Here is a 24,970-nt window from a genome sequence, read left to right as displayed (position 1 = left end):
CCGGTGCCCCCGGTGCCTGCGCTGGTGCCCGCAGACCCGCGCCGCCGCCTGCGCCCCGCCCTGGCCCGCGCGCGCCCGCCGGGGCGGAGCCGACAATTCATCGGCCCGGCCGCGCTTAAAGGAGCCACCGCCCCCGACACCTGCCGGCGGCATCCGCAACCGCACCGGCAGCGGCAGCGCGGGGGCAGCGAGCGCGCACTGCAAGCAGGTTGCGCACACTCATGCGGGGTGCACATGTGCGTCCTGCGCGCACACACGTACATACACACATGTGAAGAGCCTTGGGCGCTCCTGTGCATTGCAGGCACGCGTGTTGCACGCGCAGGAACACGCACGTCGCACACGCAGGGCACATAGGCACCAGCGTGCATATTTGACATGGGAACCACTATGTGACACACACAGCACATGTGAAACACACACGGAGCAGACACATGTGAGACAGAGCACACGTCTGACACAGCAGAGATCATGTGTGTAAACACACAGCACATATGTGGCACATACAGCACGTGTGACATGCTCACGCCCCCAGGCCCCCCGTATCCCCACCGCCGGCCGTGACTCCACACACGCGAGTCCGAGTCCCCTCACTCCGTAGCACCCCTCTCGATCTCCGGGCCCGTCCCACTGCAGCAGCACCGGGGGCAATAGAATAGACTGGGAGCGACTGGACCAGGCTGAGAGGGACTGGGGATGCTGGGGGCACTGGGACAAACTGCGAGGGACAGGGGATGTTGAGACGCGCTGGGACAGACTGGGAGGGACTGGAGAAGCTAGACAGGGCCGGAACCCCGAGGTCCGTAGGTGCTCCTCCCCCCCCGCCCCCAGCCGGCGCCGGTCCCAGGGCGTGGGTGCAGGCAGGCGGCGCGGAGTCGGGTCCCCCCCGGCAGAACGGGTCCGACGGGTACCGGGGAGGGGCCCCCCAGCGCCGGGGCGGTTCTTGGAGCGCCGGAACCTCCCCACCTTCGCCGGGGGCTTCGGTGACTCACTGGGCCGCTCCCCGCCGGTTCCACCCGACACCCACGGCCCAGCCGGGTGTTGCCCACGCACACGCAGCGAGGCGCAGCCAGGGCTCCCCGCATTGGGATGGAAGAGGACAACCCTCCCGTGTGTCAGCCCAGCCCGGAGTGGGGGCGGGCAGCAGCTGGGGCTAAGGCTGGGGACCCTCGGTCCCACTTTGCATCACAAAGGGGCTTTGTCAGGGGCTGGCAGGAGGGAAAGAGAATGGGGAGAAGGGAATGCGGGGGAGGAGGGGGAGGAAGAGTGGTGTGCAGCGGAGACACCTCCCCGGGATGGACCCTCCCCCTTCCCTCCTCGGAACCCCCAAGAACACAGAGGTCAGCAACTCTTGGCTTTATTTTGGATGGAGGAGGGACATATTATGTGGGCACGGGGGTCCCCAACACCACTGAGTGAGAGGGGGACACATGGGGGATCCCGGCCCCACTAAGCAGGATAGAGAGGACACATAGGAAGAGGGGCAGCAGCCTGACAGTGTCAGTTCTTTGTGACACGGCGGGGGGACGACAGACAGTGACTCCCCTCCTAGGCAAGGACGATGGTGCAGGGCACAGCCTGGCGATGAAGATGAGATGATTCGGGAGGCCCCCAAAGTCCTTGGGGTGCAGGGGGAACACCCTCAGACCTCCATGTTCTTCATCTGCTCCTCCAGCACCTGATCCCGTCCCCCCCCTGCCTTCTTCTTGCCCCGCCCCTCCTGCTGTTTCTTCTGCTTCTTGGAGAGCTCCTGCTCAATGGGTGCCGGCTTGATGAATGGAATCAGCTCCCGCAGATCTGGGGGGACAAGGGACCCCTGTCACCCCGCCGCCAAGGAGCAGGGGGACAGGGAGGGCACAGGGGGATGTTACCTGGGGGCATGAAGTTCTGGAGCTTCTCAGGGATGCGGATGCCCTCAGGGGTCTGGTGGTTCTCCAGGATGGCGCAGATGGTACGGGTGGTAGCACACATGGTAGCATTCAGCATATGCACAAACTCTACCTGTGGCAGGGGGATGCAAGCGACACGTGTGACGTGGGGAAAGCAAAGGAACACGGGAAGAACCCCCTCATGCCCACTAGCCTCACCTTATCCATCATCTTCTTGGTCTGGCCATAGCGGATTCGGAGGCGCCGGGCCTGATAGTCAGTGCAGTTGGAACAGGAGACAAGCTCACGGAAGGCGCCAGAGCCAGGGAACCAGGCCTCCAGATCCAGCTTTTTGCTAGCTGCGTGGTTCAGGGAGCCTGGAGGGGGGACAGTGCTGAGTGGGGGGGTCTCACTGCCATCCTGAATTTGCCTATGCTGGGGCAGAGGATAGGGTGAAGCCTCCAAAGTCACTCCTGCAGCTTGGTGCCGATCCAACATGGATTCCTGTTTTGCCATAGTGATGTGGGGTTACCTCTCAGCCATGGAAATGTGGGGTCCCCGCTTGGCCACAGGGTAAACAAGCCACAAGTTGTTTGGTCATGGGGATGTGGGGGTATGGGAGTCCTGCCCAGACACGGGGATGGGGAACTCCTGTTCAGCCACAGGACATAGGGTTCCTGCTGTGCCATGGGGATATGGGGGTCCCACTTGGTCAAAGGAATGTGGGGGTCCCTCTCAGCCATGTGGATGAGATTCCCACTCAGCTATGGGAACATGGGGCTCTTTCTCAGCCACATGGACATGGGCTTCCCAGTTGACTACGGGGAAATGGGATTATGCCATGGGGATCTGCGATTCCTGCTTGGCCACAGGGATGAGGGATTCCTGCTCAACTGTGGGGAAGTGGGGTTCCCACTTGACTGTGGGAGTGTGGGGCTCTCACTCTGCCAAGGGGATAAAGGGGCCCCACTCAGCCATAGGGAGCTTTTAAATGAGATCTTTTTCTTGTGAACATTTCCAGGAGGAGCTGGGACACTCCAACTGTCCCTCTGGAAGGAACAGCAGGAGCAATCCATCACAGCAGTGCCCACACCTACTGCCACCGACCCAGAGCAAGGCTGAGGATTCCACAGAAAACAAAATGTCCCCTTCTCTTCCTCCTCAGTATGGGGATAGCAATGAGCAAGGGACAAAAAACTGCCATGCTGGGAAGAATGTCAGGGACCTCCTCGACCCCCTGTGACACAGGAGCCCCTACCTGAGACAATGTTGACGATGTGGTAGGGAATCTCGAGGGACTGGTAGAATTCCTCAGCTGTGGCCATCATCTCCTCAAATATCTCCCAGGATTTGTTGTCATGGGGGGAGGAATAAACAAACTGCTCTATCTGCAGGAGAAGGAATTCCACAGTGACACCAGGTATAGCTCCAATTCCCACTAGAACCCCACAGTGACACTGAGTACAGCCCAAATTCCAACTGGAACCCCACGGTGACACCCTAAATTCCAATTGAAAACCTGCGGTGACACTGAGTATAGCAGAAATTCTCATCAGAACCCCACAGTGACACCCAGAATACTCTGAATTGCTGCTGGAACATTATGGTAATACCCCAAATTCCCATTAGAATAGCACAGTTACACCTGGAACATTCTGAATTACCACTGGAACACTGCAGTGACATTGGATACACCCTGAATTCCCAATGTGAACACTGCAGTTGACACCAGGTACACCCTAAATTTCCACTGGAACACCACAGTCATATGGGGTATACACCCCAACTTCCTGCTGGAACACCACAGTCACAATGGGTACACCACAAATTCCTGCTGGGTATGCTGCAGTGGCACTGGATACACCATGAGTTCCCACTGGAACGTGCTGAATTCCTACTGGAACCCCACAGTAATGCTGGGTACACTCTGAATTCCCACTGGGACCCCACAGCAACCCTCAGTACACCCTGAATTCCTGCCAGGACCGCTCCTTCACCTTCTCGAACTGGTGGACGCGGAAGATGCCACGGGTGTCCCGGCCATGGGATCCCACCTCCTGGCGGAAGCAGGTGCTGAGCCCCGCGTACTTGAGGGGCAGGTCCTCAGGCCGCAGCCACTCATCACGGTGCAGGGCGGCGATAGGCTGCTCTGACGTGGCAATCAGGTACTTCTCGTCGATGGAACTGTCCTCCGCCCGCTCGCTGCCCTTCCCGATCACCTGCAGGGGACATGAGCCACCAGCCCTCTTCTAGCTGCTCCTGCACCTCCAGGGACCAGCAGGGAGGTTTTCCAGGGCCAGATGGTTTGGGAATTCATCACAGGAGGAGTTTGTTGATCCTTCAAAGGGGCTGATGGCAGGGACAAGTCACCTGTATCACCCGTGGAGATGGACCCCAGAGATGAGTCACCTCCTTGTCACGTCATCACCATCACAAGCCACCTCCTTGTCACCTACGTCACCCATGGACCCCAGAGCATGTCACCTCCTTGTCACTGCACTGCCATCATGTGTCACCTGTACAAATGGATCCCAAAGATGAGCCACCTCCTTGTCACCTCATCACCATCATGTGGCACCCATAAACATGGACCCCAGAGATAAGCCATGTCCTTGTCACCACATGTCACCAATGGAGATGGACTCCAGAGACCAGCTGCCTCCTTGTCACCTCATGGCCATCACAGTGTGTCACCCATGGAAATGGACCCGAGATGAGCCACCTCCTTGTCACTGCAGTGTCACCACAAAGTGTTTCCCATGGAGATGGACCACCCCCAGACAAGACAACTCCCTGTCACATCATCACCATCACAACGGGGAGATGGATCCCAAGGAGAGGGGAAGGAACCACTGCTACCGTTGCTGCCACCACCACAGCCTTGCCAGGGCAGACGGGACCTTGCTGCCTCCCTCCCCACAGCCCTGTGGGAGTGGCTTACTCCCAAGTCCGGTCCCAAATCTGGAGTAATCCCTTACCTTGTAAAGCTCCTCATCAAACTGGCTGAGCTGGGCCACCTCCTGCATCACCTCCTTGCGCATGAAGAAGGGGGTGTACACCGGGGTGTATCCCCGGGCACGGAGGCTCTGCAGCGCATACTGGATCAGTGCCTGCTCCAGGAACACCAGCGGGCCCTGGGAACAAGGGTCACACTGCTTGTCACACAGACACCCCACTGGGCCACTTCTCCTTGCTCAGAGAGTCCAGAAGACATGGAGCCCACAGAGCTGCAATGGCTGCCAGGCTCAGTGTCACCCCAGACTGCAGCAGAAACAGATCCTGATGCACCACTGTGGTCAGAGTCCATCCCACATGCCCACCATGGAGACTCCCATAATCCATCTTCTCCTTGGTAGGAGAACCCAAGGCCCCTGTCCCTCCTCATTCCCCTCTGAAACCGATCATTCTGGGGTCACAGCTCTCACCTTAAGGAAGTAGCCACGGCTGCCAGCCACCACAGTGCCCTTTTCCCCCTCATAGCCATCCACCATCACCACCAGATCCACATGCGAATACTTCTTTCTGCAGCTGCAGTCACCCCACACCCGCTCCACCTTGTTGTCCACATCCTGCAGGAACCCAGAGAAAAAGAGGAGTGGAAGCATATCACATCCTCAGTGCCCTGGAACACTGTGACACTAGCCCCTGGATCACACTGGGCCCACTTTGGGAGCTCAGACTCCAGCCTGTAGCTTATTGTGCGGCCACCTGGCAGCAAGCCTGGCCCAGTTTTGCTCCTCCCGGCAAAATATTACTGTGGGATGAATGGAAGCAGCGGAGGGAGACCCGTCCCCACCGCAGGAAGCGCCTTTCCCATGAATTCCCCCAACAATGGTGTGCCCAGAGTTGTCTGAGCTGCTCTTTGTCTGATCCCAGTGGGAAATACCGGCCTGTCATGCAGATTTCCCTCACCCGCCCATCCAGCCACCCACCCATCCAGCCCGGCCTGGGGGATCCCCCACTGGGAGCCCCCTGCCTCCCACTGTGAGCTTCCTGGCTCCACTGACCCAGCCCCACCTCCCTTCCCGTGTCCCACCTCGTCATTGCTAATGGGCACAGAGGGGTGGAGGAGGTTCCCAATCTCCCGGAGGCTCTCAAAACGTTCAGCCTCCAGCCGCAGGCGCTCAGAGTCACACTCCAGGATGGCCTCATCAATGAGCAGCCGAACTTTCTTTATCTGGGATACCTGGAGACACTGCAGAGAGACCTTCGGATGAGGTGGGGGGGGAGAAGACCACTGGGAAGAGGGGCCTGCTCACCCAGCACAGGGAATCCTGGGCCCAGCATGGTGAATTTTAGACCCTCCACAGATTCTGGAGTGAGTCCCTGGGCTGGACACACTCAAGAACAGCCTGAAGGGTCAAAGAGGCAACAAGCTAGGCTTTGGAAGGCCTGAGCTGCTCCCATGGCAGCCAGCACTGCACTCATTAACCAGGGTGACTACCAAACTGGGATCAGAGCAGGCAGGGAGGGACACACTGAGGACACGAATGGACTGAGGCTGCTCAAATTCCCAGGGATGAGCCCTTGACTGACACACAGCGATGCTGGGGAGATCAAAGACACTGAGGAAGAGTCAGTTATTGCTGGTGTGGGACTGGGAGATAAAAGACCCTCCCAGCTGGGGCATCAGGCACCCTCATTTGGTGGGCACTTCAGGCCACCAGTTTGGGCAATTCCAGGCAAAGCTCTGGACAAACTGTAGGCACAGTGGAGGGAGGCTTCTCACTCACCGCCAGGACATCAGCCGTGAGTTCATCCAGGTTCTGTGCACTCTCTGGTACCGATTCATCTGTCCCTACTGGTTCCTTTTTCTGCAGCAGGAGGAAAAAGGAATCCCAGGAGAGTTAAAGAGTAAAATTCCAGGGGGAAAACATCCCTCAGTGACACAAGGGAGAGGCTAGAGGGCTGGGAGAAGGAGAGATGTCACCAGTTGGTGATGTCCCACCATGAGGTGACCCAGGGCACTTGTGCCCCACCTTCATCTTGTCCCCAATGGTTTTGCTGCACAGGTTCTTCAGCTTGTTCAGGTTGTCAGCACGAAACCTGCCTGGAAAGGAAGGCAGCGACTGTCACCTGGAGTAGGAGAAGGGCTGGGGCCCCCATCTGGTGCAGAGAGGTGATATGGAGCCCCCACAAGAGCAGCAGTGGGAATGGCAGCTCCAGGAATGACCACAGGCACCAGGCTTGGGGTTTTTGGGAGGAGAGAGGTTGATCATGTGAAGCAGAACTGCAGGGAGTAGGGATGTCATTGGAAAACACCTGGAGTGACATTGCACTGGGACCTCCATGCCAGGCTGGAAACCCCCATGACATGCTGGGACCACGCTGGGATGGGACATCCCAACTCTAAGATGAGAACTCCACACTATGATTTCCCATGCTGGGCTGGAACCCCCACATTGGGATAGAACCTACACACAGGGACCCCCATGAAAGGATGGGATCTACCACACTGGGCTGTAAGTCCCACAGCAGGCTGGGAACCATGCACTGGAATGGGATCCCCACCTCATGCTAGGATCCCCCACACTGGGCTGCAACCCCATGCTGGACTGGGAACCCCACCCTGCCAAGACAGGAATCCCTCCATCAGGATGGGACCCCCCCCCATCAGCACAGGACCTCCATACTGCACTGGGACCACTCCCCCCACCAATGTCGGGCTAGGACCCTCATGCTGGGCTGGGATGCCCACACCAGGTTGAGATCCGCCCCCCATGCTGCACTGGGACCCCCTTGCCAGGATGGGATCCCCCCATGCTGGGACTCCCCTGTTAGGATGGAACCCCCACATCACACTGGGACCCCACACTGTGATGAGACCCCTCCCTCAGCAGGATGGGATTGCTAAGGGCTGAGCAGATCCTGCGATCTGAGGCCACAGTGACGAGATTCAGGGGGTGTTGGATGAGGGGAGCATGGATGTTCCCCCTTCATGACCCCAGGGCTGGGAAGGGCAGAGCCCAAGACCCAGGGCAGGTCAGACTGGGGACACCCAACACTGAGAACGAGCCACCCCATCAGTGAGAGGGATCAGTCCCCGGGAGATCCAGAGCCAGGGAACACACAACAGAACACAACAGGCACAGCACGGGCTCCACGGCACCAGCGCCGCGGGATTGCATCAGCCAGCGCATCCCGCCAGCCTGCGTCACCCTGTAGCCACCCGCCGTTCTCCAGCACCGCCGCCCCGGGGATACAGAGCCCGCGGAAAGGAGGCTGGGAAGCGTGTGATCCCGTGAGATGAAACGCTCTGGGACAAAATGAGGGCACGGCCGGAGCCGGGCAAGATCCCAGCAGGACATCAAGGCGAACGCATTAAAGGGAAGCCCCAAGCGCCACTTTCATCCCGCAGCAGTGGAATGCTGGGGTGCCCTGGGAACAGCGGGGTCTGGGAGGACCCACTCCTGCCGCCTTCCAACTCCTCTCCACATCCGGCACCCTCTGTCGGAGCTGGATGCGGATCTCGCTGCCCCATATCCCGCCGGGAGCCACGGGGAGGAGGCTCCTGCACCCCCAAGCCTTCCAGGTGTGGGTGTACCCCCAAAAATCTGGGGGTGGCACTGTCTAGGATCCCTCCCACCTAGCAGGATCCTGTAGCAGTGCAGGGAGCGGATCCCTGGGGATCGCAATGGGACGGGATCCACGTGCGGGCTAAGGAGAAGCTGGGATCTGCCCCCCAGCCTGGGAGGAGGGAAGGCGGTTCTAGTGGGAGAATTTCTCCCACCTCAATCCCTGGGATTAGGGGCGAGGGGGATCCACCCAGGGACAAGCCCTCGGTGTCTGTTGCGATCTACCGACAGGATCCAGTCCGAGGGCAATGATCCACCGAGGTGATCCCCGAGGGCTGCGGAGGAATCACCAAACAGCTGAGGAGGGTGGGAAAGACCTCCCCTAAAGGTCATCCCATCTCAGCGAGGGGGTGCGTGGATCAGTGTGGGCGCCGGTTCCAGGTCCTCGGTAGCAAGGGAGAGCGGGAGAGAGGGACCCCTAGGAGATCCCCCATCCCCGAGGAGAGGCGATGGTGTGGGGGTCCCCGTCACCTGCGGACCGGTCACCAGGCTGACGGGGTGGGGGGGGAAAGGCACCGGGAGGGGGAGACATGCCCGCGTGTGACAATGGGGTGACAAGCCCTCAGGGGTCCCCCAGCCGGAAGGTTCCCTCCCACCCCACCCACCCCCACGTACACCTCCGCCAGGCGCCGTCCGCTCGCACCAGCGCATCCACCAGTGCGGGGTCCTTGAAGCGCTTGCGCTGCATGTCCCGCACCATGGCGGGGTCTCCGCCCTTGTCGGCGCGGAACAGGTCCAGGTCCAGGACCATGGCTGGTGATGGCGGCGGCGGCGGCACCGGGAACACCGGCGGGGACAGCTGCACCGCGCGCGTGCGCGGCAAGAGGCGTGGCTGCAGTGTGGCCCCGGCCATGCGGGCGTGCAGCAGCGCCCCTTGGTGGGGTGGAGGTGGCGCGGCAGGACGGGAGAACGGGGGTAGGGAGGGCCAAGGGCGGTTTGGGAGTTATTTGGAGGGTCGGGGGAGCCCGAGCGGTCCGAGCACCCCTGACCCCCGCCAAGGAGGGTTCCAGCCGGTCTGGAGGCCCAGGCAGAGCAGGAGGACTGGAGTATCGGGAAGGTATGAGAGGCTTTGGGGAGGACATGGCGGGGTCTGGAGGGGCCCGAGCATCCTTGAGCACCCCCGCCAGGGGGGTCTCCCGCGGTTCTCCCCAGTGAGGCTGGTGGGCTCTGGGGATCCACCCGAGGACGCCCCGCACCCCAGTTGTTCACGGGGCTACCAAGAGCCGCCCCACCTCCCTTTACAGCACCCCACGACTGTGGCTGTCCATGGCACCACATGTCACCCCACTGTCCCCTCTTTGGAGATTCCGGCGGGGTCCTGGTGCCTCCACCCATGTGGTGAACCCTATACCCCTTCTCCCATGAGGGGGCGTGCAGATGGAAGTCAAAATTCCGCTGCTCCCCCACGTGTGCACCCCCTACCCGACCCCTAGGCACCCACTCCCACTTGTATGACACCCCGCTCACACCCCCACACCCTCGCCCCACGCATTTTGAGTGCCCACGCTCAGCTCCCCGCACCCCCTACGCGTGTCCCCCTGCCCCCGTGTGCCCACACACATGGAGCCCTTATACAAACCCCACTCCTGTATTTGGCATTTTTGGGTGTTCATGATGGGGAAGACACGGGTGAGGGCACGGGTGGGGACACACGTACAAAAGCCATAACGAAGCTCCGGTCCGAAGCGGGTCCCTAAGGCCACGTTGAGGGGCGTGGGGGGATGGGCTGTGGGTACCCCCCCTTCCCTTCACAGCTGCCCGGGGGTGGGGTGTCTGTGCGTACCCCTCTGCCCTGTCACAGCTCCCGGGAGGGCTGGGGGATGTGAGGGTGCTCCCCCGTCCTCTTACAGCTCCCGATCGGTGCTGCTGGATGAGCTCTTGAGCGGGACCGAGTCGAATCCATCTGGCATTCGCTGTGGGATGGGGAAATTGAGGCCCGGTGCCCCCAGGGGTGGGCAACGGAGGTACAGAGCCCCTCTTGGACTGGGGAAACAGAGGCCTGGAGCCCCCCGGGATGGGGAATTGAGGAACGAACCATCCTCAAATCCCACCCCCACCATGGCTTGTCCAGTGGCTACTCTAGGGATGTTTCCATCCCCCCCAACCCCACCCCTCACCTTGGCCGTCAGGGCTTTAAGTTTTCCAAAAAGTGACATTTCAGTGGCAAAGAGCAGCTCGTCCTCCGCGTCCTCTCCCTCCATGATGGCACAGCTGTCAGGCGATGTCGCCTCACTCTCCCGGGCCGCCGCATCCATCACCAACTTGGAATATTTGTATTCCAACCTGGGAATGCAGGCTGTGCTATCAGCCCCCCCCGTGACAGTGCTAGTCCCCATGTCCCCAAATCCCGCTGCCAATTGCTCACTTTTGAGTCTTTTTCCAGAAATAAGCAGCGAGTGTGGCCAGCAAGACAGCCACGCATGTCCCAGTGGAAATTCCAACTTTTAGCCAAAAATTCACACTCCGGCACGCCTGGATCACCTGCGGTGGCAGGGCATCCCCACCATGGCACAGCCGGGGCTCCCGCCACACGTAGGTGGTTTTCTGGTGGGGGGGAAAGGGGGTTCAGAGGCTGCAGGAGCCGCAGCCCAGCCCGGGGCACGGGGAGGTACCTGAACACCGCCGATACAGGCACCGACAATGGGGCGATGGTGGGAGCTGGAGCAGCGGGGACATCCCTCGGCCGTCACCCACAGGAAATGGAAGGTGCAGCCATCACAGGTGCCCTCAGGGCATTTGCTGGGGAGGGACAAGAAGAGGGGCTCGGGTGGTGGTAACGCCCTAAAGTGGGGAGTACAGCCAAGGAGACACCCCAGGGTCGAGACACCATGACAGTGGTATTCCCAAAGTGAAGCACCCCTAAGAAGGATCTACCCATGACAGCAGGAGACCTTGGGGGTCCCCAGACTTCCCCCGGGGTCTCCTTTGTTTCACTGCCAACTGAGGACACACAGAGCACCCGTGACATAGCCAAGATGACACCTCAGCATGAGGGACTCTGACACTTGTGACAGTGGTGTCTCCAAAACAAAGCACCCCAAGAATGTTCCCAACCCTGACAGCAGGAGATGCTTGGGTCACCCAAAACCCACCTCGGGGTCCCCAGTGTCCCCTCCCCACCTGGGAACAGCCAGGGTGCCAGTGCCGAGGTGCAGGGGGTCACAGCGCAGGCGGATGGTGGTGGCCCGGCCACTAGTGCAGGGCTGTGTCATGTCGTTGGACCTGCCAGGGGACATGGTGGGTCAGAAGGACAGTGGGGGCACTGTGTGGGTATCACCCCCTGTCACCTGCTTGCACCTGAAAAAGAAGATGATGTCAGGCAGGTCAGGGTGGCCAGGAGGGAAGAGCTCTGGGGGAGACACGATGCTGTCCAGCACGGAACTGGTGGTGACACCTGTGGGAGGACAGGGGTGTCTCCAGTCCCACTGGGGTGTGTTCCAGTCCCAGTGTCCTAGTGCCACCAGAGTGTCTCAGTCTTCCTAGGATGTCCCAGTGCCACCAGGATATCCCAATCCCAACAGGGTGTCCCAGTCCCATCAGTGTGTCCCTCTGCAGTGTATCCCAATCCCACTGAGGTATACCAGTGACAATGTCCCAATCCCAAACAAGGTGCCCCTGTAGTGTCCCAGTCCCACCAGGGTGTATTTCAGTCCCATTGGGGTGTCCCTGTGCGACCAAGGTATCCCAGTGCTGCTGAAATATCCTAGTGCCAGTGTCCCAATCCCACTAGGGTGTCTGAGTCCCACTGGGAAATCCCAGTGCCACTGGAGTAGCCTACTCCCTGTCCCACCCATGTGTCCCCATGCCACTGGGATTTTCTGGTCCCTTTCCTGCCAGGGTGTCCCAGTCTCAACAAGGTGTCCCACTCTCAGTGCCACAAGGGTGTCCCAGTCCCACAGGGGTGTTCCAGTGCTGGTGTGCCAGTGCCACCAAGGTGTTCCAGTGCTTATCTTGCCCATGTGTCTCAGTGACTCCAGGGTGTCCCAGTGTCCCAGGGCACGCCCCCCTCCTCCCCCCGCTCACCCAGCAGGTGGTCACCCAGGCTGACAGGCTGAGAAGACACAGCTGCACGGGCGCCAGTGATGTCAGGGGGCACCAGAATGGCCTGGCACACATAAGAGGTGACCACACGGGCAGGGCCCCCCTGACCTGCCGTCACATTGTCAGCACATGAGGCCATCTTCCTGCCCTGCAGGGACACACACGACATGTGTGTGGGGTAGGAATATGTGTACAAGGGACTGGCATTTGTGTGTGCAGGGCCATAGGTGTGCAGGTGCAGTGTACAAGTGTCCACCTGTGTCTGCATAAGTGTTCACATGTGTCTGCACAACTGTGCAAATGTGTGTGTGTTACTGTGCACATGTGATTGCACAAGTGCATGTGTGTGTGTGTGCAGGTGTGACTGCATGTACACCTGTATTTGCACACCTGCATATGTGAATGTGTGTTTGCATACATGTCCTTGTGTTTGCATGACTTTGAGCACGTGTGCCCACGTCTGCCCTCCTGCATTCCCCTGTCCCATCCATGTGCCCAGGTGTGTGCCTGCGTTTGCCCATCCACACACCCATGTGTGCATGCATGTTCCTGAGCCCTCCTGCCCATGTGTGCCCGTGTGCCCACCTGTGTTCCTGTGCCCATGCATGTGCCCATGTTTGCACTCGTGCTCATGCCCACTCACTTGCCCACCTGTGTGCCTGTGTTTGTACTCCTGTGCCTGTGAGTGCACGCACACCCCCATGTCTGCTTATATTTGCACTTGTGTACCCATGACCACCCACCCACAAGCCCACGTGTGTTCCCATAACATGCATGCATGTTCCTGTGCCCTCCTGTGTGTGCCCTTGTGTGCCTTCCCAGGTGTGTTCCTGTGTCTGCATGCATGTTTCCATGGCCTCCTTCCCGTGTGTGCTCACTCTCCTAAGTGCCCACCATGCAAGCACGTGCCCATGTTTGCACCTGTGGTGCCTGTACCCACTCCCTGGGTGTATTCTCATGTGTGCACGTGTTTGTCCACATGGTTCTCACCTGGTGCCCACAGAGACTAAGGCGGAAGTGGTGGCTGTAGCGCAGCCCCTTGGGGGTGAAGCTGGGCCTGGTGCCCAGCCCAGCACCCATGCCCAGCGACGGGAACTCAAAACGCAGCATCTGGCCTGGCAGTGGCAGTGCCAGGCTGCAGTTGTTGTAGCATAGCGATCGCAGCTGGGAACAGGGACAAGGGAGCTCAGAGACAGCCATGCCACTCACTGGGGACACCCTTGTGGGGACTGTGGAGAGCTGGCACCACCCCTCAGAGACAGCTGGGCCATAGTGGCACCCACCAGGGTCACCCACTGCCACCCACCATTGTCAGATACTGTCACCCATCTGGGGTGGCTGGAAGGGGCTGGTGTCATCTCACTGGGGACAGCTGGGGGACTGGCATTACCCACCCAGGATTAGACACTGTCACCCACCATGTCATCCACCCAGGATGGCCACAGGGCTGGTGCCACCTCCCTGGAGATGGCCAAGGAGCGAAGGCATCACCCACCCAGGGTCAGACACTGTCACCCACACTCCCACCCATCCTGTCACCCCTCCAGAATGGCTGTAAGGGGCTGGTTTCACCTCCATGGGGACACAGTGTCATGCACCCGGATGACTGGGGGGGGCTGGTGCCACCCATCCGTGATGGTGTCACCCTCCTAGTGCTGGCCAGTGCCAGCATCTGGGACATCTTGGGTGTGGGGGAGGCTGGTGTCACTTCTCTGGGGCCCATTAACATCACCTATTGGGACACTTAGGGACACTTGGATCCCCTGCCACTCCCAGTCACCTGGTTGCTGCGTGTGCCAGGGCCACAGGGGTGGCAGGTTGGTGTCCCATCAGAGGGGTGACCCCGTAGGTAGGTGCCAGATGGGCAGGGCTGGCAGGTGCCTGAGCTGGGGTCCACAGCATTGCCAGGGGAACACGGGGCACAGGACCCAGTGGGCTGGGGGGCACATCGGCGGCAGAAGGAGGCCACCCCCCCCTGCACGTTGGTGACGTTGATGCTGTAGAGCTTGGCCACATCACTGGTGAACTGCCGACCCTGGCACCAAAAGCACCATCACCATCTGCCCCTCACCCCCCACCAGACCCCCCCAAAATGGGGGCCCTCCAGCCCTCCCAAAGCAGGGCCCTCTGTCCCTCACCGCCTCATGGTAGGGGGTGCGCTGGAAGGCCCAGGTGAAGCTCATGGTCGCGTTCTTCTCCACAAGGTAGGTGTAGGATTGTTTCCCTGTGGAGCCTGTCCATGTCTCCACTGGAGTGTTTGTGTGCGAGTTGACACCCTGTGGGGACAGGGGGATGGATGGTGGCACCACCCGAATTCACTCTGTCCCCTCCAAACTGCTGTGTCTCTCCACTCACCACCATAAAGTAGAGCTCACAGCCAACACTGCACAGCATCTCGAAAACGAAGGTGATCCTGGCCACCTCCCTGCTCTCTGTGTCCTCCAGCACTGGGCTTGGAGGGCTGAGGACAGCATGGGGACAGTGCTAGCTCTGCCCCATGGCTGTGCCCCCCTGCTCCCTGGGGACACCCTGTTGGTGGTGCCCACCTCACCTGAAGCCAGGGACCACCAGCGTGAGGATCATGAAGTCGCTGTCAGAGGCTCCGGCTGCCGTGTAAATGTAGTCCCCAGCTACCTCCCAGCCTGCAGGGATGAAGTGATGCTCAGAGGGGTCCCTGGCAGTCCCCCAGCAGGGGACAGGGAAGGGACAGCCCTCTGCCACTACCTGCAATGCCTTTGTACTCGAAGTTGATGCCGCTGAGGACGGTGGTCTCCATGTTGGGGGGCAGTACGTTCCACCACTTGTACTCCAAGCCCAGCGCCGGCTCAGTGCCCTCTGGGCAGCTGAGGCAGGCTGGGGACAGGAGGCAACAGCCCTACACAGGGGTAGCACCCACCTCCCCCTCTGTCAGCTTGCGGTGCCCTGCTTACCCCTTGAGGCAAGTGATGGGGACAAGAGGGGACAGTCCTCCACTAGGGTGGTACCACATTCCCCTCCCTGCAGCTTGGGATACCCTGGTAACCACCTTTTGGGGACAATGATGGAGACAGGAGAGGACAGCTCTGTACTGAGGTGGCACCCACCTTCCCTTGGCAGCTCCAGGGATCCCAGTTACATCGTGGGGACAGTAACTGGGATGTTCTTGGGGACAATAAGTGGGATACATAGGGACAGCCCTGCACCTGTGCATAGGGTGGTACCACCTTCCGCTCTGTCATCTTGGGGTGCTGTGGTCACCACTTAGGAACAATGATGGGGACAGGATGGGACAACCCTGCACTGAGGTGGCATTCACCTCCCCCTGCCAGCCCTAGGGACCCCATTACGCATTGGGGACAATGATGGGGATGTCCTTATTAGAGCCATGGGGACAGGAGGGGACAACCCCGCACTGGAGTGGCAGCCACCTTCCCCGAGCAGCCCAGGCTGCCCCAGTCACGTTTTGGGGACAACGATGGGGCCGCCTTACCAGAGCCATTGGAATAGAAGCCGTAGGGACAGGGCTGGCAGGTGCTGCCGTTGCCTTTGGCGAAGCCAGGGTTGCAGGGGGGACAGTGAGTCTTGACCCCCGAGGGTGGCAGCCAGGCTGCCTGCGGCAGCTCCTCACTGCAGATCTTGGGCTCTGCCCACTTGTACATCAGCTGGGTCTGCCGGGGGAGTGGGTGAGCTGGGGACACCAGGGGACAGGGGGGCCACCCCGGGGTGCCCCCACATTACCTCCCCACTGGCGTCGCAGGCCGTGTGGGTGTAGAAGAAATCCTTGTCCGTGCAGGGGGGGCGTAGCTTGCAGGACCCCGAGCCGGGCTCTGCCGAGGTAGGATACAACAGGTGAGCCAGCACAGCCCAGGGACCCCAGTGCTGTTCCCACCATGCAGGGTGTCCTTGTCTTCCCTCCCAGACAAGGGGTAGTGGGTTCTCCCTACTCCCCACATCATCTCTCCCTCCCCCAGGGCCACTCTTTCAGCGCAGAATGCAGGGACTAAGGGTGTCCGCCCCTCACCAGCATAGGTGACAGATTTGTAAGGGGCCCCAACACTGTCCCACCAGGGGATGTCAGGTCATCCCTGCTCCCCACATCACCCCTCCCTTACCCAGGGTCACATACTAGGGGGACAGCTCTGGGAGGGGGGAGCCCCGGGTGTCCCCTCTCACCGGCGTAGGTGTTGGGGTCGCAGGGCTGGCAGGCAGTGGCCCCTTTGCCGGAGAAGGTGTCGGCGGGACATGGCTGGCAGGCAGCTGAGCCGGCGGCGGGGGCGAAAGTGCCAGGCTTGCAAGGGAAGCACTCGGAAGTGAAGGCCACCCCTGGGAGCAGGAGGGGGCTCAGGTAGCGGGGAGGGGGGTGCGCGACCCCCCAGACCCCTCCCCTTCCTGCCCCCACCCACCTGTGATGCCGATGTTCCTCACCAGCACCGGCTTAGGCACCTTGGACCAGACGGAGAAGGCGGTGGTCCGCCAGTACAGCACGTTGTTCCCGCGGCTCAGCTCCACCTGGGAGAGGGACCCGACGGGATTGGGTAATCCCACTGCCAGGGATGGGTTTGGCGCCATGGGTGGCGGATCCCACTGCCGAGGAGGGGGCTGGCACCAGTGGCGGGGGGTGTGTGGCACCCCCGTCTGTCACCACCAACTACCCCCTCCTCGGCCTCCTGGAGCATCATCTTCCCACGGGAGGGAACAAGAGATGCCGGGGCAGCACCGAGGGACCTCCCCCCGGTGTCACCTACCACCGGACACTCACGCTGTGGAATTTCCAGCCCTTCTCTGTCGTACGCATCCAGCGGGAGTCTTCCACCGTGGACTGGCACTGGTCGTTCTGCACCTGGAGGGAGAGTGTTAGGGACCCCATGTTCACAGGGACCCCGCATGTCCCCAGGGACATCCCCCATGCTCCCAGGGACCCTCCTATATTTCTAGGGACCCCTCCTCATGTCTCCGTGAACCACTGTCATGTCCCATGAGGCTCTCCGCATGTCACCAGGGTCTACTCTCATGTCCCCAGGTACCCCTCCATGTCTGCAAGGACCTCCCCGATGTCCCCAGGTACCCCGCCCATATACCCAGGATCCCCTTCCCCATGTCCCCAGAGACACCTGTCACATCATCAGAGATGCCCTCAGGGACTCTTCCCGTGTTCCCAGGGACCACTGCCAGGTCCCCAGGGATGCACATCATGTTCTCAGGGACTCTTCCCATGTCCCCCGGGACCCCTGAGGAGTCCCCAGGGACCCACTCAGGTCACAAGGGACCTCTCCCTCCTCAGGTCACCTAGGGACCCCTTCGTGCCATCTAGGACCCCCTCCTATATCCCAATGGACCCCTCCATGTCCCAAGAGACCCCTCCCATGGCCCCCAAGGACCCTCCCATGTCCCCAGGGACCCACACCCTCCACCCCTGCCCCCATCACCCACGAAGAATTCGAAGACGATGCTGCTGTCAGGGTAGATGTACTCGAAGGTGACAGTCCCCGACTGCTTGAGGCTCACAGCATACATGAGGGTGGCCGTGCACTCATCCGTGTTGGAGGCCACGTAGTCCCCCAGTGGCACCCACGTTGACCTGGGGCAAGTGACATGGCCCCAGGGACGCTGTCACCACTCTCAACCCCACAGGCAGGACAGGGATTGTAGGAACAGCTGGGAGGGTCCCCAGGAAGCGAGGGGGAAATGGGGGGCGCAGGAGCTTGGGGACATGGCAAGGTGTGGTAGCTAGACACATACCCCTGGAGAGAATCCCCTGGCCAGCTGAGAGCCATGTGGACTGCAAGGAGAAGAGAGTGGGGTCTCCCTGTTCTGGGAATGTGGCTGGATGAGGAGCATGCTGCTGAGAGTAGGGAATGGCTGAGAGGGTCATCAATGGGGCAGTGCAGTGGTGCCAGTAAAACCGAGGGTTTGGTGGTTGTTGGTACAACTGGGAGGGTTCAGTAGTGTGGTTACAACCAGGAGGGTTTGGTGGCTGTCAGTCTATCTGGGATGGTTTCATGGTTGCTGGTACAACTGGGAGGGTTCAGAGGCTGTGGTAAAACTAGGAGAGTTTGGTGGCTGCTGGTACAACCATGAGGGTTCAGTGGTTGTTGGTACACCCAGGAAGGTTTAGAGGCTGCTGGTACAACCAGCTGGTGGGAAGTTCAGTAGCTGTGGAACAACTGGGAGGGCTTGGCAGCTGCTGGTACAACTGAGAGACCTTGATGGCTGTGGTACAAGTAGGAGGATTTGGTGGCTACTGGTACAACCAGCTGATGGAAGGTTTAATAGCTGTGGAACAACTGGGAGGGTCTGGTGGCTGCCAGCACAACCAAAAGAGCTCAGAGATTGCTAGAGAGGATCAAAGGGCTGTGGTGGTAAAAAAAGGCACTGACTGGTGGCACAAGGATGTGGAGACCCCCATGGGTGCTGTAGACCCCCCCCGCCACAGGTGCTGTGGGGACCTCCATGGGTGTTCCGTCTCTGGGGAATGTTGATGTGGGGGTCCCATGGGGTTGGGGCTATGCCACTTCTGGAGGGGGTGATGCTGCTGCGTGTTCCTTTGCTGTGACCAGGGTGGCCCTAGTATTGCCCTGCTGGTGTCACCTTCCAGGGCACGATCATAGAAGGGTGTCGGGGCAACTGGGTGCTATGGATGCACAGGGGTGCCCCACACCCAGTCCTGACATGCCAGGTGCCCATGTGCTGGCATCACAGCCAGTGAAAAAATGACTCACGCTGTGCAGTTCTCTGCTGCATCACGAAAGACATCATCCACCTCCAAGTTGGTGGCCACGTTGGCGAAGCCATGGGGCACCTCATCCCACTCATCGAAGCGGACACCAGTGCCCAGTGAGTAGGTGCCTGCAGCACAGGGCCGGCACGTCTGTGTCTGCATCTCTAGGAACTCACCCGCCTTGCAGGAGAATGCTGCCAATGGAGAGGGGCACAGGGTGTGGAGGGTCACCTCTGATTCCCCTGATCCTGCTACAGCCTCACCACCCTCAGCTCTGCATTTCCAAGTGCTCCCAGCTGGTGGAGGTGCTCAGCACCCCCATTCTGACCATTCCACAAAGGCAACCCCCCCATCTGTGACTGTTGGTACCTGATGCCCAGCTTTGCCCAATCAAGGCAGGATGCAACCCTCTTCCATGGAGCTGGGGCACCCCTAAGATTTGGGGACATGTGTTTGGGATTCCCATCCTGCACATCCCATCCTGGTGAGTGAGTTTGTGTGAGAGGGATTCTTATCTTGCTCATCCCATCCTGGTGCATGTGTGTGATGGGGAGATGTCCATCCAGGTATGTGTGGTGTGATTCCCATGGCTCTCATTCAATTCGGTGACTGTGTGTGTGATTCCCATCCCATCCTCATGCATGTGTGTGTGATTTCCAACCCTTCTTATCCCATTCTAGGGCCTGTATGCGTGTGGTTCCCATCCTTCTCATCCCATCCCATGCTATTCTGGTATAGTGTGTGATTTCCATCCCTCTCATCCCATCTCAGAGAGTGTGTGTGTATGTGATCCCTACTGCATCCCATCCCAGTGTTTGCAGTTCTTCTACCATCCCATCCCAGGGGAATTCCCATCCCACTGATCTCATTCCATCCTCCTGTTGCTACCTGCAGTGGAGCTGACAATGGCTTTGTTTGTCTCCCTGCTCTCTCCCTCCCCTCAACCTCATTTCCCATCCCTGCCATTCCCACCCTCCAACCTGACCCCATCCCATTCCTGGTTGGAATCTCACAGCACTCAGTGCCCCTGATAGGGTCTGGCAGGCCAGTGCACAGTCCAGGCGTGTGTGGTACAGCCACCCTCCAGCGCGAGCCTGAGCTGTCACATGCTGTGTACTCGTAGTGGTACTCGGACTGCAGGAGACAGAAAGGGAACATGGTGGGGAGCTGCACCCTGAGACCTCCTGGGCTACCCCATACCCTGTGGGTATGGTTTTGAGTTAGGGTGTGGCAATGTCCTGTGGTGCCCAGGGCCTGGTGAGGGGGCTTGGGAGGGTGCTTAGGGTTGGGGGGATACTGGGGCAGGGGGGAGATCAGTATGGGGAGATGCTGGGAAATGGGGGTGTTTGGGTGGGGGGATGATCTGGCTGGGGTTGCCCAGGATCCTCAGAGCAGCAACAGCCCTGCACCCCCTCCCTGGTGTGGGGGTGACCCCCTGCACCAGCCCCCCCAATGTTCCTGGGAGCACGTGGTACGGTCACGCCCCTCGGTGTGCCTTGGTGTGGCTGGGACACATTTTGGTCATCAAACAGCCCGTGGCACAACCTGGATACAGCCTGGGAGCACCCTGGGCATAGCAAGAAAGAGCAAGGGGGACTAGGGGGAACCGGGAAGTGCTGAGGACAGGAAGGCCACCATGACACCACCATCCTGCCAGCTGCGCCAAGCTGGGACTGGCTTAAGGCTGGTGAGGTGACGCCAGGGACAGACAGCGTGGGCAGGGTGAAGGCCACATCTGGTGGTGGTATTGGGATTTGGGATACAGGGGGAGCTCCCCACCCCACCGCAGCAGCTCTGGGGTGTCAGAGCCGGTGCAGTAACTTCGTGCTCCCAGCAGCTGCTGGAGCGTGGCAGGTTGATGAGAAAACAACTGCTTTGATGTTCCCGTCAGCTGGAAATGCAGCAATGGGGGGGGGGGGGGGGGGGGGGAAGGGGGAGGGAAAAGGGGGATGGGGGGGATGGAGGGGAAAGAGGAATTGGAGAGGTAAAAGGGGTGTGGAGAAGGAAGAGTGGGGACAGAGTGATGCCTGCAGCACCGCCTGCCCATGTACAGGCAGCATGGAGTCCCCCTGGCCCTGGGGTGAGGACATAGGGGAAGGTCCCCACCACCCTGGGGGTACCCAGAGGGTCACCCCAACTTTCAGCAGCCCTGAACTACCACACTGCTCTCAGTCCCGAGGGATTCCCTTGGGGAGAGAGTATTTTTTCTCTTTCCTAAACTTTTCCCCGTTTTTATTAAATCTACACAAATTGACCTAGATCAGCCCCAGGTTGCCTCTGGGGGTGGAGGGCACCCCAAATAGCCACTGTCACTCTGCTCTGGCCAGGGGAGGGAGAACGGTTGTCCCTAGTGAAGGACAGGGTGACACCCCCTCTGGGGGACTGATCGCTCCTGGGGCAGGTGCCAGCTCCAGTCTATTGTTTCCAGCTCCGGATCATGGAACATGGACAAAAATAATTGGATCACAGAAAAAAAAAAATCTTGGCCCAGATTAAAAGCAGCTGCAGGTCTGAGGAGGGGGGGAGGAAAATGGTGGGGAGGGGGGACGGGATGAACAACCCAGTGAGAGTATTACAGGGTGGTTCACCCTGCTGTCCCCAAGGTGGACAGATCCTGGTAACAGTTTTTCTTCACAGGATACTTTGGCCACCGTGTGCTCGGCTGGGAATGGCACGTGGCCATTGGGATAGTCTCCCCCGCTCTTTGTCACCCCCCAGCAGCACTCAGGAAGGGTTTGGGGAGACCTTAATGTGTCTGAGGGGTAGGGACTTGGGGACGATGAAGGGGTGACGCCTTTTGGGGTCCCCAAGGAGCCCGTCGGGGACTGGCCAAGCCCTTGGGAGCAAAGCCCCCTCCTCGGGCCCCCAGTAGGTCGGCCAGTCCGTCCCCGCTACAAGAGATACCTCACCGCCGGTGCCACCGGGACCCCCGACCCCTACTTGTCCCCTCCATCCCATAGGGAGCAGCCTCCCCGTGCTCTGGGACTCTGTTTCATCTCCGGGATGTGTGTGGGGAATTTAGGGGTGGTGGTAGTGGTGTGTTACTGGTTGGCCCCCGCCCCCCGCCTTTCCCGGTGCCGGTACCTCCTTGCAGACGTGTAGCTGCTCGCCGGTGCGTCCGGGTGACACGGTGACAGCCAGAAACAGCGCCAGCAGCATCCACCAGGCTCCGGTACCGGCCATGGCGGCGGCAACGGCGGCGGCAACGGCGGCAGCTCGGCCGGTGCGAGTACCGGCGCCGCGGCCCCGCCCCCGCCAACGGCCCGGCCTCCGCGCACCTGTCGCCACCTGCCCCCGCCTCCGGGAACAACACCCCTGGGAACGGCGCCCGGCATCGCCCCAGGGAACGGGAACGGGCAGTGGATCACGAATAGAACCCCCTGGAACGGCAGCCGGCATCGCCTTCGGGAAGGCTCGCCATGAGAATGGCATCGGGAATGGTGCTTTCAAGAATGTGATTCGTGGGAACGGCACCGCGCATCGGTATCGGAAATAGAGACACGGGAATGGAAGTCCCAGGAACGGCACGCCGAAGGTTACACCCGGGAATGGAACCAGGCACAGGACTGCGAGAATGGTATCCCGGGATTGATGCCGGGCATCGACACTGGGAGTGCTATCCATGAGAACGACACCAGGAACCCCATCATCCTTGGGAGTGTATCCTCGGAAACGGGACTGGGAATGTAATCCCCGGAACGTGGTCCTGGGAACGGCATCGGGAATTTATCCCTGGGAACGGAATTAGGAATGTTATTCCAGGAACAGCACCGCGGGGCATCACGCCCCCGGAAACAATCCCTCCTCCTGCCCTCCCGGGGCTGGGGGAGGACCGGGACACGGCGAAGGGGAGTCATGAGCCCCCCGCACCCCAGAGCTGCCTCCACCCCACCAGGTGTCCCGCTCGTGTGTCCCCAGACCATGTCCTCATGGAGCCAGGCCAGCCCCACTGCACTGGGGACAGGACAAGACACACACGGCTGCATATTCTGGACATAGGGGGCACAAGGGACACAGGATGATGGGGGACACAGGACAAGGAGAATACAAGGGATATGGGAGAATGGGGAACACTTAGGAACACAGCTGATATGGGGCTACAGGGAGATGGGGGACATAGGGGGACGTGAAGTATTGGAACCCTGGGCACTGAGACACTCTGTGCTAACAGGCACTGACCCCCAAGAAAACACTGCATTTGACCTTAAGGATGTAGGCAATATGAGAACACGAGGGACACAGAGGACACAGTCGATATGGTGACACAGGGAGATGGGGAACACAGGCATATGGGGGCCACAGTCACAAGAGGACATGGATGACAGAGTTCCTAAGGCAACACAGAGGTCACAACTCTAGTGGCACAGTCACCCCGTGAGTTGGGGAAAACTGGTGACACTGGTTCATCTGTGGTAACACAAGGATGCCAGCAAGTACCACAGGCATAGGGGACACGGCCACAGGAAGGGATCATGCCTGTCCCCATGACAGTATGGGGACAACCCCAAGCCTGCTGTGCCACAGCTGGTGACAGTGGCATGGGGTGCCCATGCCCCACAGCATCTGCAGTGTCACCTTGGTAGATAAAGCCTGCCAGGCACCATTAAGCTGGTGACGCCCTTTTAGTGTCCTCACAGCAGGGCCACCCACTATCAGCAGCCACCGCAGCTGCTTCTCCCAGTAATGCCAGAATCACTGCTGTCCCCTGGTTACCACCACAGCCTTGTCACTACTACAGCCATCCCCTTTTCACCCCCCTGGCTCTCCTCTTATGCCCACCCTCTTGTAACCACTGTAGCCATCCCTTGGTCACCCACCCTACTGTCCCCCTCGTCACAACCACAGCCATCCTCCTGCTACCACCACAGCTGGTCACCCACCCTACTGTCCCCCTTGTCACAACCACAGCCATCCTCCTGCTACCACCACAGCTGTCCTCCAGTTATCACCATGGCCATCCTCTCATTACCAGCACAACTGTACTTGTCTCCACAGTGGCTGTCCCCTGGTTACCATCACAGCTTTGTCAGCACCACGGCCATCCCCTAGTCATCACCGTGGCTGTCACGATGTCTCCTTGTGGCCATCCTCTCGTCACCACTATGGCTATCTCCATCACCACATACCCCCAAAAAACACAGAAGTCATGCTCGTGGTGCATAGCCTTTGTGCCCCACACTGCTGCAGGGCCCGGTGAACGACTTCCAGCATGGCACGGTGCGTGCAGGGCCCCACAAGGCTGGCACAGACCCCTGCAAAGCCCGCAGAGCCTGGTGCAGGGCCCACTTCCCGCCTCGACACGTGGCCCGGCGCTGGATGGGCCGGGATGAAGCCGGGGCTGCAGACGTGGGCGCGGGTCAGAATCGCAGGGCGCTCAGCGGCCGTGGCCTCGCCTATCTGATCGACTCATCCCACCCGGCCCAGCCGCACAGCGCCCGGGGGCTTCGCGGCACTTTCTTCTCACCTCGGCCCGGCGGGGCCCGGCCGATCAAATAAGATCAACGTGTAGGGAGTAGGGAAGGTGGCTAGCACCACACGCGCACACGCACGCACACACACACACACACACACACACACACTCTCTGACACCACGCACACGCACACGCACACGCACACGCACACGCACACGCACACGCACACGCACACGCACACGCACACGCACACGCACACGCACACGCACACGCACACGCACACGCACACGCACACGCACACGCACACGCACACGCACACGCACACGCACACGCACACGCTCGCAAAACCACCAATACAACCACCCACTACTTCCGACC

At 60.2% G+C, this 24,970-nt stretch overlaps 2 protein-coding genes and 1 non-coding gene across 6 annotated transcripts; all 3 read right to left on the bottom strand.

Moving 5' to 3' along the window:
* Positions 1-1,341: 1,341 nt before the first annotated feature.
* SARS1 (seryl-tRNA synthetase 1) lies at positions 1,342-9,252 on the bottom strand. Its single transcript, XM_066203693.1, has 11 exons — positions 9,059-9,252; positions 6,848-6,918; positions 6,602-6,682; positions 5,905-6,063; positions 5,294-5,437; positions 4,847-5,002; positions 3,866-4,087; positions 3,127-3,256; positions 2,088-2,245; positions 1,872-2,001; positions 1,342-1,797 (listed from the first exon to the last, which is right to left on the bottom strand). Exons 1-11 carry the CDS (start codon positions 9,192-9,194, stop codon positions 1,643-1,645), a joined length of 1,542 nt encoding a protein of 513 aa, XP_066059790.1. The 5' UTR covers positions 9,195-9,252; the 3' UTR covers positions 1,342-1,642.
* ELAPOR1 (endosome-lysosome associated apoptosis and autophagy regulator 1) lies at positions 6,848-24,963 on the bottom strand. 4 transcript variants are annotated; one of them, XR_010723774.1, is made up of 24 exons: positions 24,308-24,963; positions 22,266-22,913; positions 20,195-20,315; positions 19,183-19,375; positions 17,894-18,041; positions 17,223-17,303; positions 16,867-16,972; positions 16,637-16,786; positions 16,202-16,290; positions 15,954-16,131; positions 15,209-15,337; positions 15,036-15,126; positions 14,840-14,945; positions 14,623-14,760; positions 14,265-14,519; positions 13,475-13,648; positions 12,467-12,632; positions 11,741-11,837; positions 11,564-11,665; positions 11,056-11,182; positions 10,809-10,987; positions 10,561-10,726; positions 10,227-10,356; positions 6,848-6,918 (listed from the first exon to the last, which is right to left on the bottom strand). XR_010723774.1 is itself a non-coding variant. In XM_066203690.1 (23 exons), the coding sequence occupies exons 2-23, from the start codon at positions 22,803-22,805 to the stop codon at positions 10,288-10,290; spliced, it is 3,405 nt and encodes a 1,134-aa protein (XP_066059787.1). In that variant the 5' UTR covers positions 22,806-22,913; positions 24,308-24,963; the 3' UTR covers positions 10,028-10,287. The 4 variants fall into 4 exon arrangements, 3 of the variants coding, with proteins under 3 accessions (XP_066059787.1, XP_066059788.1, XP_066059789.1); XM_066203690.1 differs by lacking the exon at positions 6,848-6,918 and having other exon boundaries at positions 10,028-10,356; XM_066203691.1 differs by lacking the exons at positions 6,848-6,918; positions 19,183-19,375; positions 20,195-20,315; positions 22,266-22,913; positions 24,308-24,963 and adding an exon at positions 18,203-19,128 and having other exon boundaries at positions 10,028-10,356.
* Positions 24,534-24,839, bottom strand: LOC136301294 (small Cajal body-specific RNA 2). The gene has a single exon (XR_010723835.1). It is a non-coding gene; the product is annotated as a small Cajal body-specific RNA 2 (non-coding RNA).
* Positions 24,964-24,970: the final 7 nt, after the last annotated feature.

This window comes from Chamaea fasciata, unplaced genomic scaffold, assembly GCF_029207755.1.
Source record: "Chamaea fasciata isolate MVZ Bird 193981 ecotype frontalis unplaced genomic scaffold, bChaFas1.0.hap1 SCAF_25, whole genome shotgun sequence".
NCBI lineage: Eukaryota > Metazoa > Chordata > Aves > Passeriformes > Sylviidae > Chamaea > Chamaea fasciata.
The sequence above is the reverse complement of the archived record's forward strand: the minus strand, read 5'-3'. Positions and strand labels throughout refer to the sequence as shown.